Here is an 18,608-nt window from a genome sequence, read left to right on the forward strand (position 1 = left end):
CAAAAGCAGAGCTGAGATCCAACAGGACCAGCACTGTACATATTCTCCAGAGTCTGCTGCCATCAAGATATCACTAGATACTCTAAGTAAGGCCGTTTCAGTGGGATGCAATTTACGAAAACCAGACTGGAAAGTGTCCATAACAGCATTTTTATCCAGGAAATAGTTAAGTTGTTCTACTACTACTTTTTCTAAAATCTTCGATATAAAAGGTAATTTGGTTATTGGCCTATAACTGTTAGGAAGAGATGGATCCAGCTGGGGTTTCTTTAATATTGGCTCAACAACAGCTTGTTTAAAGAAATTGGGGACTGAGCCAGTATGAAGAGAAGTATTTATCATTTCCACAATACAGGGGCCAATGGAATCAAACACACTAGTGAAAAGTGAAGATGGAAGGACATCAAGGGGGCTTGAAGTCTGTTTTATACGACAAAGCAGGACTCTGATGTCTTGTAATGTAACAGGAGTAAAAGAGAACCAAGTATCAGAGGAGAGCAAATTGTAAGTTTGATATTGAGAAGATGATGGAGAGATATTAGACCTGATGGCAGTGACCTTATTTATGAAGTAGTTCATAAACTCATTGCATTCAGAGGTTGAGTGCACTGGTGCACAAGGAGCATCAGGAGAAAGAATACTTGTAATTGTTTTAAACAAGAATTTAGGGTCTTTCTTTTTAGAAACTATGAGGAGGGAAAAATGCTCTGTTCTGTCATTTTTCCACATGTCATTTAATAAGAGGATAGATTGTTTAAGGTGTAACCTATAAACCTCAAGCTTGGAAGCCTTCCACAGACGTTCTAACTTGTGACAATATCTCCTGAAATTACGAATGTTTTTTGTTATCCAAGGAGGAGATTTCAAACACTGTACTTTTTTTAGAGGTGCCACTATGTCTAAAATAGAATTACACTGATTATTAAAGGATGAGACAAGGGAGTTCAAATCATTATAAGTCAGTTCAGCGTCAAACATGGCAGAGAACCTTTTGGCAGTGTTCTGGTTTATAATTCACCTTTCAATCATTATTTTGGGAACCAGAGGCTCCAAATAAAACGACAAGTTAAAATATATGCAGCTATGGTCACTCACATGGACATCTTCCACACGAATGTCATTTATATTTAAACCCAAGGAGAAAACAAGATCCAATGTGTGACCCTTTATATGTGTGGGACCAGAAACATGCTGCCTAAAGTTAAAAGACTCTGTGATAGTCAGCAGCCATGTTACAGGATGCATCATCAATATGAAGGTTAAAATCTCCCAACATTACCACCTTCTCTAATTTAATAATGGATGACAAGAGGTCATTAAATTCAGTTAGAAAGACTTCGGCAGCTCCAGGAGGTCGGTAGATTAAAATACAATAAAAGGTGTGCAAAGAGCCGACCTTAATCATTTGCAGCTCAAATGAAGTGAAGGAATCTGAATTCATCAGTCTGCATGTGAATCTGTCCTGGTTCAAAACAGCGAGTCCTCCGCCATGTCCTGAAAGACGTGGAGTTCCGATGACGGAGCAGCCAGTCGAACAAATTTCCTTCAGATGTATATAATCCATGTTTTGTTGCCACGTCTCAGTTAAACCCATGAAGTTGAGAGATTCCTTTATAAAAAGATCGTTTAAAATAAACGATTTGTTTATGATTGAGCGAGTGTTGAGCAGGGCAAACCTGATCAATGATGTTTGGTTGGTGCACTCAACAGCTGACTGCAGTGGCACTTGAATTAAACACCTGTGCACCTCTACACCTGTTACACCGGGCGGTGACTTCAGGGCTAATTGAAGCTAATATCCATGGTAGTACATCACCTCTGCCATCAAAACGACTGTCGGATGACAGACGCAAGGTGAGCATGCAGCCATCAGACCATAGATTCCGGGCTTGGAACTGAAGTGTAGCGTCGGCACCCGGTGACAGTAGCTGAATTGGTTGTAGGCACCGGGAATCTTCCCACATCCAAGGAGCTAATCTTTGGTACCTTCTCAGTCGCACTTGGACACCGGCCCTGGTTCCCCTCCTTCTTTTCTTCGTGTTGAATCCCACCGATATGTATGGTACTGTGCACTCAGGTGAGGAACACACAAAAGGTGGAGGGAAAAATTTCCTGTAACTGTCCCAGCTGTCAAAGTAGCTCTCCATTGAGTCTTTAATATACAACAGCGTGCCCTGAACATAAATATTGGTGGCAGAGACAAAATGAAGACACAAAACGGTAAAATTAATATTGCAAGCGACAATAGCGGTCAATATAAAACTATACCAGCGAGCTGTACTAGCGGCACAGGCGGCGAAGCCAAATACAGGCGCCATCTTGCTGACAGACACAAAAAGCTGAGAAAATCTGAACATCCCAAAATTTCAAAACCCTGAGTCCCAGATACAGGCACCATGACAGTATTATATATTGAGGAATTTAATTTTTGAAAAGTAAAATGTTTGCACTAATACTTTCTAATATTTGCTAAAGTAAAGTGTTTAAAACTTATTTTACCACTTTCTGAAGTAGTTTAACACAAATAGTATTTAAACCACTTTGAATGTCGTGCATCTGTAAGAGGGCTGGACATAAAACTGTTAATCAATGTATCCATGTCAGTTTTCTGCACTGTATTTATTTGTTATAAAATATTCTGATTTCCTGTTGACCCTCTTCCTTCTTCTTAGTGTTCTTGATCAAAACTCATCTAACACATCCAACCTGAATGTTTGTGATGAAGAAAAAACAGATTTTCATAGATAATCATTACAGTGTACTTACTGAGCAGCCACAGCAGAGATGTGTTCATCGTTCTACTCTCGATATCAGGTCAACAGTTTGACCAGTTCACAGTCATTTAAAGTCAAACCCTCCTCCTCTTCCTCTGTGACAGGATGCCAGTGTTGTGGTTTTTAGTGGAAGGTTTCTTTGTCTGACTGCAACAACGAGAGAGAGAAAAAGCTTTAAAAATGGTAAAACTGACTAATGACTATAGACATGAGCCCCAGCAAAATTAGCAGACATTAGGGGGAACATGGGTACCTCTGAGATGCCTTCACTGACTTAAAAAAAACCTAACATTGTGAGTGGCTGAAATCGGTCAGGAAACCACACACACAACCCCCCTCCCAAAAAAAAGAAAAATTTAAAAAACATGTAAATAACAAAATAATTATATTTAAAGATCACCCACATGGCGCCTTCACTGACAGGATGGTGTCTTTGTCATTATAGAGCAAACTATTCTTATCTCAAAAAAGATTTATTTACTTTTTATCTTAAATGTTGGTTGTGTTGTTGATTCGTGGAAATACCTCGCATCTTCCTGTAGCTGACCACAGTTCAGCTGAGAGGAAGTGAGTTGGAGGTGGTGCGAATGCTGTTTGACTGATTGCATCTCTCTGCTTTAACCACTGATATGCTGTCACGCCTGAAAGGCTTCATGCAGATTGACCACCACTGACTTCTTGAAAACACTACTGTTGGGGGACCCGCCCGGCGATGAAATGAGCTAGGGGAAAAAGGGTTTGTAAAAAGAACAGAGAGGGGGACACGCACGGGCCCTACTCACACACAGATTCGTATTATATAAAATATATAATAATATTCAACCGTGGGGATTTTATTTATTTTCAAAAGGAAGGAATCTTCCTAACCGGGTGGAGCAGTGGAGCCGTCAAGGAGAAGCATACGATAACGCCGTACAGTTAAAATATAATTTATTACCATTAAAAATAGAAAATATATTAAACATAACCTTGGCCAAGGAAAACGCAATAAAGAAATAAAACAACCCTAAAAGTCCAGCGGCATCTGCCACAGTATAAAAAGGTCCCGAGGAGTTAACCCTTTAAGACCTACCATAGAACCAAGTCCGCCAGAGCTTATATTATATTTTTACATGCTGTGGAGCCATTTTTGGGAGCATTTCAAGTTGCTATACATCAATACAACCATTATAGCCCAGATTTTAATAATATGTATTCATTAAGTGCATAGTAATTACATAAATTGCAAAAAAGTGCAATAAACTACAAAAAAATTGAAAATCGTTTTTGATTTTTTAACATATATTTGTAGTTAGAGAAATTTAAGAGTCTTATCCCTCAAAACTGTAAATACAAAAAAGTTGCACAAAATAGTTTCCTACCACAGGAAATTTATTTTGAGTGTCTTCATAGTTTTATTTTTGAAATACACCAATTTTTATACACTGCAGGAAAAACGAAAATAAATATTATACTGCAAATTTGCAAAAAAGCAGCATATGCATCAAAATAAACTATTTCCAGCAGTGCAACATGAGTCCTAAGCATCCCAGAAACGACACAGAAAGTCATAAAGTCAAAGATAACTTTTAAAAAGAGCAGTATAGGCCCTGAGGCCCTGATCGCAAAAAAGACTACATTTCCGCGAAAATGACGTCACTTCCGGTTTCGGGCAGGTAATGGCGGAAATGCAAAAGTTCGCGCTGACGTCTATTCCAACGTAGGAAGTGTTTTGAACAGCTGATCAGATCGGTAAAGCGTGTTTCTGGAATATTATGTTTTTGTTCCTGCAAGCGCTTTTTATGCAGTTTTTGCAAAGCTTTATGTGGAAGGAAACCGTGACCTAGGACAAGCTGATGGCATCAGATGTAAGTACAACTCCTCCGGTTTCATATGCAAAAAAAATTTTTGCGCTAGCTTACGTGGTTGCAGTGCTACTGGGATTTAAAAATAGTTACGCATAACAGAGCGTTCCCGCTCCGATCGGCTCTAAAGGGTTAAGAAATCCAGCAAGTGGTATAACCAAAGGAACCAGCGGAGTCCTCGCCTCCCTCTCGCACTCACGTCCCGATATGCTGAAGAAGGAGAGGAAGCGGCAGTCACTATTCTTTCCAGACAGGTTTACTTCATAAAAAGGGATAAGTCAGAGACTTACCCCGGGTGGGCAGAGCTCTCAACTCCGCCCGCCGCTTTTCGTGAACCGCGTATCAACACCAGCTGCTTCGCCGCCTCTGCTCATGGCACACTCCAACTCTTTATGCATCACTACTGGCTGTCTTTCTCCAGCCTCTCCGGTCTCATTCATCTCGAGCCTCCAGCCCGAAACCGAGGCCCTCAGCCTCTAGCCTTCAAGCGCAGCCGTCATACACAGTTCTACAGCCCAAGCCTTCTCTCCATATCTCTGGCTCGGCTTCTCAGTCACTCCGGTCACTCTCTTTCGTCTCTTCCGCTCCAGGCCTCCAGCCCGAAGCCGAGGCGCTCAGCCTCTAGCCTTTGAGCGTAACTCCTCAAAGCAAAGCTTTCCTTCCCCACTCGTCCTCAAAGAGCGCTCCTTTCTGTCGTCTACCCGGCCCTCTTATTGGCCTCTCTGGTACCTCTCAGGTGAAATCAAGTTAGTAATCAGATAGGGGTGGAGTCTTTACAGGACAGGTGTTCAATTAAATAGGATAAAAACATGCAATAGAACTCATCCAAACAAACCCAATATACAATATTAAAATATTAAAACAGATAAAACATCGCAAAACATGCACAGTAAAAACTCTAAATAACTTGTCCCGTTTCACCCCCGTGACACTACCCCCAAAAAACGGTGAGCCTCCATAAAGTCGCAAAACTCACTCCTACCATCACATATGTCCATAATGCACTGAGCATTAACAACACTCGCAAAGCTGTTGGCCCTGACAACATTCCTGAATGTGTGCTTCAAGGATGTGCTGAGCAGCTAGAGGTCTTTACCAATATCTTTAACCTGTTAACCATTATGTGTCCTCCAGTTGCCTCGTTAACGTTCGTTCACCTTCTTGCTGTGTGTCTCCCATTGTCTTCCCATATTATTAGAATTCTCCCAGTTTAGTTTTGATATTATTTTGTATTACTTCTGAGCCTGCAACAAAAACAATGTTTTTGAGTTCACGTTTTGCCTCTTTGGGTCCTCTTCCCCTGCCTGCACACAGTCGTTCAATGACAGAACAGCACGACCACAAGCACCGGAGGACACACTATGGCTGTGTCCCAATTTAGCGACCGCACACTTGGAGTACGCATTTTGAGACCTATTACGTCACAGCGACATGACAACAGATGTCCCAATCCGAAGTGTATTCCAAATGCGCCGTCGATTTCCCCAAATATCAAGCGTGGTCCGTGTCACTACCCGATCCGTACCGGAAACCCGATCGGTACCCCGCATGCGCAAATCTTACGTCACTTCCTCTCTTTGCCAACATTGCGACATTCAATATATTTGAATTATACGGTTAGTGCCCAGTTAGCTCCTAGCATTTCTCAACAGCTCTGCCTCCTTTTTGACTACTGGGACATTTAAACAATGGATAATCTGTATACAAACAAATTCACGCTTTTCTCCTCAATAGAGAGCATTCCCCGATTGAACAACAGCGCCATAAAATAAGAAGAATGGCGCCTAATTACAGAGTTAATAATACAGACTTTGTAATATGTCATGTAAAGATTCAACAGCCAGATGAAGTGTTTACTGACAATTGATGGTGATAGCTGACATCATCATCATTATTCCAATCAATCCTCTCCACACAGACAAGCATAAACACACTCGACTATCACTAAATCAAATTTAACACACGTTTGTAATGACGCTAATTCCGTTTACAATAGGGTTCATTCGCTCGGTCAGCAGGTGGCGGTATCCTCGTACACTGGGGAGTAAACTGCCATTAAATGAACAGAAGAAGAAGAAAACCTCTGCACATGCGCAGTAAGGATCGGGAGTCCTGATCCATAACTATCTTTTTATTTTTTGTTTTTGTCTTCATCAGTGGTTCCCAAACTTTTTTTGCTGGGCCCCCCTTTGTTTTACAAGAAAAATGTTCAGGAGTAGTTAGTCATTACAACAAGTGTTTGTGAACTAAAAATCAAGAATGTGGGACACTGTTTGTCCGTGATTTGAAGAACCCAGCGCTGCTCCCAACGAAGGGAAAACCAATCCTGCAGGGGAGACCTACCTCGGCACTTGTGCAGGTGAAACCAAAGGGCAGATATGCTTCACCATATTTTCTAGTCTTTGGCTTAGAATGAAGTTGGTTTGGAAACATATTCAGCGATGCTTCATCTCCTGCTTTGCGTTTCTGTGGGCGCCCCATGCTGGCAGTGTCCAAGCATTTTGTTTTTTTTTCCTTTTCATACCACGCCCACCCTGTCATGGCTCTGCGCCCCCTCTAGGGGGCGGGCCCCACACTTTGGGAAGGTCTGCACTAACATGAGACAAGACCTTCAAAGTAAAACAGGAAACCCAGACTGAACTCAGAGGCACAATACTAACACAAAAGCAAAGCCCAAGAACTAACCAAGAAACATCAAGAAATAAAAGATTAATAATACAAAACAGAAAACACTGGTTCACCAACCCAGGACTGTGACACTCCTATGAAACTAATGATCAAACAGAATAAGTGTTTAAGTTGTAATACAATAAAATTAAAATACTTTAGCATAAGTAATCTGCCATCACTTTTTTAAGCAAATTCATGTTGGTTTGCTTTATAAACTGTATGAATTCGCCTTCAGCTCATCACATTTTCCTTTGAGGCTCCATGAAATGTGATGAGATTTTATATCTCAAATATTTTTTTTTATCTGACCATTCAACTGTGACCCAAGACTCAAATTTTTAATACCATTAAGGTATCTGTTAGGTTTTGTATTGTTGATTGTCATTTATGCTTAGAAATATCTACTTATATATGCTTAGAGTTTTATAATTAGTTTTAGATTGGTAGAGGTTTGATCCTTGATAGTTTGCAAACTTTGTGTGCATTAGAGAGCACTCTGGGAGCATGGGAGAGGTCGTACCTTCCCTTATTGTTTTATGGTAGGATAAATGTAGCTATATCTGTTTTAGGCTAAGTGCCTTTTGTTTAGATGAACTGCTGGACTTCCAGACCAGCAGGGTTAGGGAAGTCTTTATGGGGTCACACTCTGACCCCACACACACACACACACACACACACACACACACACACACACACACACACACACACAAAGGCAAGGTACTCTTTGTGTGTATGTAGACGTCATATGTTAATGAACCTATGCATATTCATGTAACCTCAATAAAAGAGCAGTGTTACGGGGGAGCGGACGAGAGCAACTGGGGTCAAGCGAAGGAACGGCGTTTGTCCAGTTCTCTCCCGTGCATGAGAAAATGAAGAACTTTGCCTACTCGTGTCTTGCTTGCTGTGTAATTATATTGTCTTCAACGTTCCAGTGAATAGGTTCAAGCTACAAACCTATCAGTATCTAATGGCAGATTTGCTCATGCTGTGCTTTATTTGCGTTTGAAGCCTGACAAATTTATCTAGTTTGAAATTTTCCGTTTATTATAGAAGTGATATTCACTGCACAGGGTGAAAGACATGGAGACAAACTACACCACTAAGGAGTTAAAAACCCTCACTCAGCAGATCTTTAGACACTAAGTGGTAAAAAACAAAGTCCTAAATGAGGCTTCATATTAGTTCTCAGATAAGCAATGCCCTTCCTGTAAATCACAGGTATCTCAAGCTTATAGTAAATCTGAACATTGACCTTCTTTAACTGGTCAAGATCTGTGAGACGTGCAGGCCGAATGTTTGAGGACTCAAATGTGGATGTGTAGAGACACAGTGTGTTTCACAAAAAGCAAATTATTTTAGGCTGATGGCAAACATGCAAAGAGATGAGACAGAGGAAGCAAAACTAAAGTGAAAGAACAATTACCACAAACCTTTAAAGTAATGGCAGAAAAGTAAAGATATAACAAGGAAAATAATAAAAGCACACCTCTGGTTTAGCCAGAGGCCAGTGTCAGCGAAGGCAACGGGACAGATCTGGTAGCTTGGTCAAAGTCTGCTGGCAGGGGTAAAGATGCCCTGGACATGAAGTTGGAGGAGATGGAGATGAAGATGCACAGGTGGAGGGAGTCAGAACTAGATGGTGCCAAACTCTTGGACTTAGGTCTATATACAGATCTTGCAGGGGACACTGGATAGAGCTCAGGTCATGTAGGGTCTTGAGGCTCAGGTGGCTCGAGCAGCACTGAAGGCTCTGGAGCTGATTTGAGGGATGCTTGAAGCTAAGGCAGCTGGGGTAGAACTGGCTGGTCAGTGCTCACAGCTGATTCCTGGCAGCTTGGGCTTTGCTGCAGGACACACAGACCTCTATGAAAGCTGAATGAAGCTGTGGTTGGGATCCAGTAGGCCTCACCACAGAAAAAGATTCAAGTGGAGAAGCATGGTGGGCCCACCCTAAAAGCAAGGATTGGTGCATGGTACTCAGTCTGTGGAAAGGCTCTGTCCAGAGCACCAGTCTCTGGGGATGCAGGCAGTTAAACACAATGGTCATTTGGAATGCCTGCATACACGCACGATAACAGTTTTTGGGTTGGTCTGCAAAGGTGCAGAACAAAGTGACTCAGAAACATCATTAACTGTTTCTGTTCTTAAAAACAGAAAATGCAGACTGAGAAACTCTGACGACACACATGGTAGATGATTTCAGAACAAAGAATACAAACAGCCACAGATATGCTTGGCTCATGCAAACACACTATTTTTTGATTCATTGATTTATTTTATTTCATTGGTTTTGACAATTGGAAATAAAACTGAAGAAAATGGTTCAGATGGATATTGATGGATGTGCCTAAGGAGCCAGGGACCACACACGGTAGGCAGAAACTTACTGTTGATAGGATGTTTGAGTATAAATCTGCAGCAGTGTGTAAATACACAGGCACATCATGAGCACATTGCAAGTGTTTCTGTGTGTATTCAGGAAGGTGTTACGCTATATGCAATATACTTGATTATTGATAAAACTGTCACAAGTTTATTTTTGTAAAATTTGTGACAGATTTACGGGATCAAAAGAGGAGACATTGGATTCATTAAGAGAGTGCCATTGTTGCACCCAGAAAACATGGTAGGGTTTTCCATAACAAACAGGTTTTTCATAAAGAGAGTTGTGCAGAAATCCACCTTTTTTTAGTAACAGAAGAAAGAGATTTAAAATAAAACAGTGAAAAAGTCTAACATGAGTGTGTACTCTTAGATAAAATTATGGCACATATACCTCAGGAGAAAACATTTTAGACTCAACATCTAGTGCCAAAATAATAAACTTAGTCAGGAATGTCACTTGTAGATTCAACTTATTAAAACCAAAAAAAAAAAAAAAACCCACAAAAAAGATCCTCTGGAGAAAATCTGAAGTCTTTGAAACAGTTTATTGAGCTTCTGTTTAAAGAAAACAAAAGGATAGTAAACAGTGAAACCAAACAGTAAATTAACCCCAGGGTGTAGAACCTTAAGCACATGCACCAAGTACAGAAAAATAGATAAAGATCAAAGAAAGACAAACAGACATAATCAGAGAAACAGAAACGAGTGAGGGAGTAAAGAGAAAGCAGGCCACAGTGAGAGGTCCCATTGGCCCTGACGCATAATGGCAATGGGCCTGCATTTTGTTACTTAAAGAAATAAAGGCTGCTATATATAACTGAGTAGTTTTACGCTTTACTTTACTTACAGACACTTTAAGCTGAATTCATCTGAGCTTAAACTTAAGTCTCTGTCAAACCAGTGGCCTCAGTTTTAGAGGTTCAGTGTTTAAAAGCTGCAACCCAGAAATGATGCAAGTTATGTAACCACAGTTTCTACAATCGCTCATCATCAAGTCGTCTGTCTCTGCCAGTCTCATCTTCATCTGAGTGAGTCATTAGGAGGGTCTACAATGAAGTTAGAGCAACTACTGTGTGGTAAGTGTTGCTTATGAGGTGGCCACATGCGTAGTATCTTAGCTAAGTTTTGCTTACTCCTTACATGTGGCCAGCGAGGTGGATCTGTGCCTGAATCAAACCTTATTTAAAGTAGAAACAGGTTTCATAAATAGTTTCATGACACCAAAAATAGAATTCAACTTCCTCAGTCAACTGAAGAGCAAGTGAAGCTGAACTTTCAACTACAACCTTTGTCTGTTTTGGTCTTGCAGTTTTTAAAAACTGTAGGTAAAGATGTGAATTTTCAGATTTAGTATCAACAGTTTTTGGACAAACTTGTCTTCAATGCAAGTACAGCACAGCTTACACCTCCTGAATTGCTTAATGGTTTGCCAGAATCAGTCTAAAAGTTTTATATACATTTTTAGGGCCAGAGTCGTCTCTATTTTTTGAGGCGACTGAGGTCCTTCAACATCTGCCAGAAAATGCTGAGGATTTTCTACGAGTCTGTGGTGGCCAGTGCGATCCTCTATGCTGTTGCATGCTGGGGGAGCAGGCTGAGGGTCGCAGATGCCAACAGACTTAATAAACTGATCCGTAAGGCCAGCAATGTTGTGGGGATGGAGCTGGACTCCCTCAAGGTGGTGTCGGAGAGGCGGATGCTGTCCAAGATAAAGACAATGTTGGATAACACCTCCCACCCACTCCATGACATGTTGGTCAGTCACAGGAGCTCGTTCAGTGAAAGACTGAGATTACCCAAAAAGCACCACTGAACGACACAGGAAATCTTTCCTGCCTGTGGCCATCTCCCTGTACAACACATCCACATAACACACTGTTTACTGCAACAGCTACACCCTTCTTGCACATGTTCTTTTTCAGCTATTTATTAATAAGTGACCTTTATGTTTATATATATATGCCTGTAGATATTGTGCCATTCTTAGTTATAGCTGCACCGCTTGATGGATTGTTGGAGCATTACGGCCACTGTAGTCAGGAGCCTCGTGAAGTAATCTGGATCCAAAACTCCGTCCACTTCAGTTCCCAAAGTCAAACGAACCTTTGGCATCCCTGATAGTTAAAAACTGTCTAAATTCTTTCATCTTTAATAAAGTGATCAGTGTTGCTGCTTTACCAGGTGTAACAATTAAGTTTAACATCCAGGCATCCATGAAAACAGAATTTATGAACTTTAACAGAGTTTGAAGTTAACAAGAAGTTAGCTTCTACTTTGCACAGAATTACCATCAAAGAATAACAATGTGATCTCTATTTGTACATACTTGTATGCTCTATGCTAAGTGTGGCAGTGTGTGAGTCAAGGAAGCTGGCAATATAAAGAGTGTATTGTTACGAGTTCAAAATTGGGGATGGAAACAAGAGAAAAAACCACAATAACAACACTGGTCCGGTCGGGTTGAGTCAAACGATGATTTTAATGAACACACACGTGGGAGATGGACACTGTATGCAGACAGCATCAGATCTCAAAATGGTGGAGCATTGCTCAAACTTTTATAGCCTCTGGTGCCTCCACCTTATCATAAAAGCCTAAACATTCACATACTTTTCTCTCACACGGCGCCTAAGCTACGACCTTGGCTCCCCGTTGATCTGCTCCTGCTGAGACGGGGCAGAAAACTCCAGCATATTCTGTTCCCTTCTAATCAGACAAATAAGGCAATGACTTTCTGCGAACAGTATTTCTCATAACTCAGCAGTATAATGCATCATAAAACAATATCATTCATCCACAATAAATCAGCAGTCTAATGTAATGCAAATCAGTTTAACTAATGCAATAGTTATCAGCTTCTTCTAATCCAGGAGAATAATGCAAACTAAAACTACCTAATAATTCACAATCTTTAATTAGGGGTATAACATGACAGAAAATAATATTCCACTTTTTACAGTATATATATTAAACGCACACTTCAAAATTCTATTGATAGGGTGTTACTTACTACTGACACTCACTTTATGATGCTTGTGATATAAAATGTTCATTAAAATAGAGTATATGGAAATAAACCACATGCAAGCAGGTATATTATAAATATAACTCCACTTTAATGATAATTAGTTCCAGTAACACAAAAACAACACAACACACGCAGTTAACACAATGACAAGTGCGCCTGGTAGAGAGGCGTCAAAAACGCCCATACGTGCTGGGGCCTTGTATGGTTTGGATGCTCTGCCACATTCTCTGAAAATCTCTTGAAAAGGCAAAGTGATGACTGACTTTTTTTTGAGTACTCATACTTTGCTAGCTTGACAAGCCATAAACCATGGCTTCTGTTTAGCACATGTTGTGACAAGGCAATGCACTGTAATTTACAGTCACCAATACATGGTATATAACGAACAACAAATAACAATCCAACTGCTGACATACAGTAAAAGAAATACTACCACTACAAACCTCAGAGGTTTGTTGATTCTCTTCATAAAGATTAAACTATAATATTGTAAATATATATATATATATATATATATATATATATATATATATATATATATAGATATGAAGGGATCAAACACCTCTGAGTGAAAGAGAGAGACATGTGCACACTGAACTATTTGTTCAACAGTCATCGTTTCTCTAACAGAACAAAACTCTTTAGATTAAACTCAGGGCAGAATCACTGTGGAACCAGGAAAGACTGCAAATCCGGGATAAAGAGGATCATTGAATCTGGTTTTGAATGTGTGGAGGTGGATCAGAGTGTCAGAGGAAACACTGAAAAAGGACAGAATGCCAGCAGCATAATCCACATACACTGCTACTCTGTTAAATCTGTTGTGGGAGACGATGGGTGTTTCTGTGTTATCGTGCTTTGCAATGACAGAGGATGAACCCGTTTTTACTACAAGTGCCCAGGACTGAGAATTTGATCCAAACTCATTGTCGCCAGTTATTCCTTTCCTACTGATTCCACTGTAACTGACTGCTATGTAAACATCTCCACTCCACTCGACCTCCCAGTAATGTCGATCAGTCAGACCGTTTATACACAGCAGCTGAGGAGAATGAAATCCGTGTCTATGGAAACGATGTAGGTTATGTCCCCCCACATAGGCCACCTTCTTGTTTCCGTTAGACAGTTCGAGTTTCCTGCTCACTGATTTTGTGTCGATTGTGAGTCTACAGGAATCTGTTGGAGAGAACAAACACAATCCAGCTGCAGTTATTGATCCATCATCTGTTCATCGATTGACACTAGGATGATGACTCCTGATATCAGAGATGTGAATTAGTGATGTTGGGTTGAATATGTGCTGCTTTGTTTCCACTAATCAAATTAACAACAGACTTACGCCTCTTGATCTCTGATGTAAGATCATTGTCTTCCACACTTCCCACTCTGAAAGGAGAAGGGGGGTCAGACAAGCATTCTCTGTTAGCATGTTAACATGGACATCACGCTTATATTGTCGTAGACTGATAAGGGAACAGTCTAACCTTTTGATAAACCCACATGATTATAGCATCTCTAACCTCTTATCCTGCAATTGTCAGGTTCTAGTACCGTTTGAACCAGATTAAAAGAAGAGCTTATTTTTCCTCTGATAAAGCTAGGCTAACAGATTCCAGTCTTTGTGCTAAGCTATGCTATATACTAAGTAATATATTCCTTTGGTTAGAGGGTAATCAATCATTCATACCTGAGAGAACACAGTTCTTTGCTTGGATCCATAGTCTCTAAATAAACAAGCACAATATAAATAAATCAGAATTAGTTTTAGGGTATGTTTGCATTTATCACATAATTGAACTGTTTGAAAATGAGAAAACATACAAAGGAAGTCAAAGGAGTTTGTCCTCATACTATATCAGCTGTGTGAAAACAGCAGCAAAACAAATAAATTCCACAAAAATGGATGAAAAAGTGTCTTTCAGGTTTTTTTCTCTTAACTAATTATAGTGATTTAGTGGCCATTGAAGTGTGTTCAGAATTTGTAAACTGATGATGATTCATGCCATAAGTCATGACACACTGTTCTTCTTCACATAAGCTTGCTTTATAACTTAGAAGTATAAGTGTCGTTAATGGTATCAGTACTAGCTGATACCAACATTTGCAGTATAGCACACCACTAGTAAATATGCATTTATTCCTCTTGGCTCTCACTTGGTGTTGGCTCACTGTGATTTCATGATTTCATGTTGCAAAGCACAGTGATGCATTTCTGAGGTTTAGTCTATGTAATTCGCTTAATGACCTTTATATACAACTTATCACATAATGTAACCTACACATCAACACTGTTAGAGTGCACGATGTGCTGAATCACATGCAAATGTCACGCACTGATGAAACATATTAGAGATTATTAGGCTTAACATAACGTTATTATAAGAATAAATTTATTATGGGTTTGCAGCTTGTTTTAATGAAAATGTGCATGGGCATAAGTAACAAGGGCATTACCGTTTGATTTAACGTAACAGACACTGTGATTTCTAATATTTTAAGAAACTGGCAGCCTGTAATGGCACAGATGTTAAAACCAATCATGGAATGGCCAACCAGAAATGCTGTTTTCTGAAAAATTCCCCCCAAAATGTATGTTTATCACTGACTTCAATGTCATTTGAAAGACCTAAACGAATTACGAATTATGAAATATAATTAAGAGTATATAGCTGAGCAACTTACAAGGAAAAGCTTTGCCAATGAGTAGACCCTAAAAAGACTTATGATTCAGCGTGGGTGACACATTTACTTTCTGCCAGTCTGGTTGTAGAGAGCTATATTGTCAGATGCAGAAAGGATCTTTAGACCACCGTTTCTTGTGCTGTTGTTGGTCTGTCAGCCAGCTGCAGAGAAAATGGATGTTCTAACATAAAGAAATCTTAAGTGAAATCAAATGTTAAAAACAATGAAAAGTGTCCACTGCAACCACTGTCTGTGCTTTTCATGCTGTAGTTTTCAATCTTTGAAGTTTTTTCCATGGTTCTCCCATTCCTGGTGAATGTCACTATTTCCTCCTTACCTATTCTATCCTACTTGTTAAAATTAACCAATCAGCATTTAGCAGATGCTTGCATCATTAATTATGGATTTTTGAGCACTGCACGGGTACATGTCTGCAGTGGGTGAAAACCCCATTCTTTGTGTTATTTTTGAATGTGTTATTATTTAGAATAGGGTCATGGTCTTGGTTAATATAGTGCACAAATGTTAAAATGTCTTTTAAAGCTGGATCTTCTTGGTTGCTACTGTGTCACCTGAAGAATCTGGACAAAATATCCTTATGAAAGACAATACCTAAATATGTGTTTTTTTGTAATGTGAATATTTATGTCCATGAACACAAAAACAGAATATAGACTGAAAACAAAACTGTTTCATGTTTTGTTAGCAGAATGTCTAAACCAAAACAGCATATGAAATATGAAACATCAGAGAGACTTACAACAGGGATACTGTGTTTAGGTTCTCCTCAGATTCAAGACTTCAGAGCTGGAGGACTCCTCTTTACCTGAGCTGGAAATAGCTGCTTACTGACTGACTGACTGACTGACTGGCGCTGTCCACGTATTTAAAGATTTAGATGCCGGATGTTTTGCTTTAGTTATGTCAGTTGTTTGGAATCTAGAATGTCAAGTTCATCAGAACAAATTTGATCTCATTGTTCTTTGTTTTCTATTATACTGAAAACAGTGTCAGTAAGAATGTTCACAAAAAACCTGAATGAACAGAGGAATGAAGCCAGAGTTATCATAAGTAAAGATTTTCATATAAAACTCCTTTCAGGCCTCTGGCTTTGGATGCTAACTCTACATTTCATTTAAAGCTCACTATTTAAAAGAAAGATATTTTTTTTTTTTTGCATTTTTTAAAATGATAAACATTAAATGACAAACTTATTTTTTGTCAAAAACTAGCCCCACCCCATCCAATGCAGAATCAGGAGCACTCAAAAAAAAAAAAAAAAAAAAAACACGGCTCCCCCTAAAAGGCAAGGGGAAAATTAGGAAAGAAATTGACATTCGTGTGTTTATTAGTGTGTAGTATATGAAAAAATTGTTTCCTAATTTGTGTGATCCGACCTCGGACCTATTACTTTGAAGTATTACAAATTAAAAAGGGGTATTTTGTTATCTTTACCCATGTGATTGATGTAGAAACTTGAGATTTCAACATACGTGGAGCCTGGCTGTGTCAGGGTCCTGGGTCTGGGCGACCCAGGATCCCTGGTTAGTCATGGACTTGTGATATTATATGTATTTTTGGTGTTGCTGCTGCTCTTTCTCCATGCTTGTAGATGTGAGTGTATGTGTGTGTGTATGAACACCGGTTTACAGGCAAACTTTAAAAGAAAAGAAAAGTTTGAAAACTTTTCAAAGGAATAAACATCACAGAATGAACAAAAATCACAAATATGAAACTAAACACTGGACACTGGAACCTAAAACTAGGAGACTCGAGAGAACAAAACCAGGAGCTAGAATGTTAGGACACAAGGGGAGAAACACAGAATGGAAAGGGTACAACACAACACAACACAAAGCAAGGAAAACATAGGGCTTAAATACACTGAGGGATAACGTGGGAATGAGACGAGAAGAGAGCAAATCTGGGAGTAATCAAACATGACGCAACCAAGGGGAAGCAAAACTAATAATAATACAAAATCAAAAAACTGGGTCACCGACCCAGGACCGTGACATTTTCATAGTCAAATTGTTGTTTGAGTTTGTCAGTACATCCTCAGGCTCCTGTGCAACCTGTTCTTCTGTTTACACAGCAATTATGCAGACGGTTCTGGTTTCATTATAATGATAAGAATTTTTGTGTATTGATATTTAACTTTCAGTTTCACACACTTGTCATGTATCCTTCAGACACCCAGTTTATCTGCAGTGCACGTGTGACTCAAAAAGGCGAAGCAGCCTCTTTCCTCAGCTGTGACTCAAACAGAGCTGAAATAAACTCTTTGTTCAGCAGTGCTTTATGGAACTGCTTCATCAGCCTGTCATATCTAACACAATCACAGTGCATACAATGGGGTAGCACTGGGACTAAAATCTAGCTGGGGGAACCACAGAAAAGCAAGAAATGTGATCAGAAAAAAAATTGTATAATATTGGTCCATTAATATTGATAATCTGTGGGAGGAATTATCTTTTGGACATATTTATATTTAAAAAATCATAAAATGTAATACAAAAAGTTAAATTAACTATAACCAAGATATGGCCTGGAAAAACATGTTAAATGAAGCAAATATTCTAATCACTGCTGAGTTTGTCTGCCAATTAGAACAGAATTCATGTCAATCTACAGCTCGGCACCACAGAACAAAGTCTGTTCATAGCAGCCTATAAAACACATGAGGGGCGGAGTCTTGCTGTGTGTGTTGCATATGTATTTCTTGCATGTATACTGTCTTCCTGTCTATCTTGGCTGCAAGTATTGCTACTTGATCTGAAACAGACTTTAGATCAGGGGACATCTCCTGACCAGGCTGGATTTTTTGGCTGCGCCTCAGATGAAGAGTGAAAAATCTGATTTCCTGTACAAGAGTAGGCTCCTTTGCATTGGCCTTGGTTGCACCATTTTGGCATCCACATGGTGTGGTTCATTCTTTGAGAAAAAAGACCTATCAGTCTCACCATTTCCTGTCATTAATATTCCTCCCTTGTTTGCTACTAATGAGCTGGTTTTGGAGCTCGCTGAAGGTCAGTCTCATCTTCACCTTCAAACTCAATGTTAGACTGAGTTTCTCCACCATGTCGAGCTACCATAGCTCTCCTAGTTGAGCAGATGGCCCAGGTACTGAAGATCAGAGTCCTATCTGCAGGGCCCTGGGTTTCAGTCTGCCCTAGATCACTTCCTCTGTGTCATTCCCCTTCACTATCTTCGCACATTTCT

General features: G+C 39.8%; 1 protein-coding gene across 2 annotated transcripts; it reads right to left on the reverse strand.

The window, feature by feature from the left end:
* Positions 1 to 13,258: 13,258 nt before the first annotated feature.
* On the reverse strand, positions 13,259 to 16,234 carry LOC113018089 (stonustoxin subunit beta-like). Of its 2 annotated transcripts, XM_026161158.1 has the most exons (5): positions 16,147 to 16,234; positions 15,387 to 15,547; positions 14,392 to 14,428; positions 14,044 to 14,090; positions 13,259 to 13,880 (listed from the first exon to the last, which is right to left on the reverse strand). In XM_026161158.1, the coding sequence occupies exons 3-5, from the start codon at positions 14,421 to 14,423 to the stop codon at positions 13,357 to 13,359; spliced, it is 603 nt and encodes a 200-aa protein (XP_026016943.1). In that variant the 5' UTR covers positions 14,424 to 14,428; positions 15,387 to 15,547; positions 16,147 to 16,234; the 3' UTR covers positions 13,259 to 13,356. The 2 variants fall into 2 exon arrangements, with proteins under 2 accessions (XP_026016943.1, XP_026016944.1); XM_026161159.1 differs by lacking the exon at positions 15,387 to 15,547.
* Positions 16,235 to 18,608: the final 2,374 nt, after the last annotated feature.

Source organism: Astatotilapia calliptera, unplaced genomic scaffold (assembly GCF_900246225.1).
Source record: "Astatotilapia calliptera unplaced genomic scaffold, fAstCal1.2 U_scaffold_4, whole genome shotgun sequence".
Taxonomy (NCBI): Eukaryota; Metazoa; Chordata; class Actinopteri; order Cichliformes; family Cichlidae; genus Astatotilapia; species Astatotilapia calliptera.

Excerpts from the sequence above, each read along its gene's own strand:
- LOC113018089 (XM_026161159.1), bottom strand. The coding sequence starts at position 14,423 with ATGGATCCAAGCAAAGAACTGTGTTCTCTCAG. Across the intron at positions 14,091-14,391 it reads AAAGAACTGTGTTCTCTCAG|AGTGGGAAGTGTGGAAGACA; the intron begins GTATGAATGATT and ends TTCTCCTTTCAG. Across the intron at positions 13,881-14,043 it reads TACATCAGAGATCAAGAGGC|ATTCCTGTAGACTCACAATC; the intron begins GTAAGTCTGTTG and ends TCTCTCCAACAG.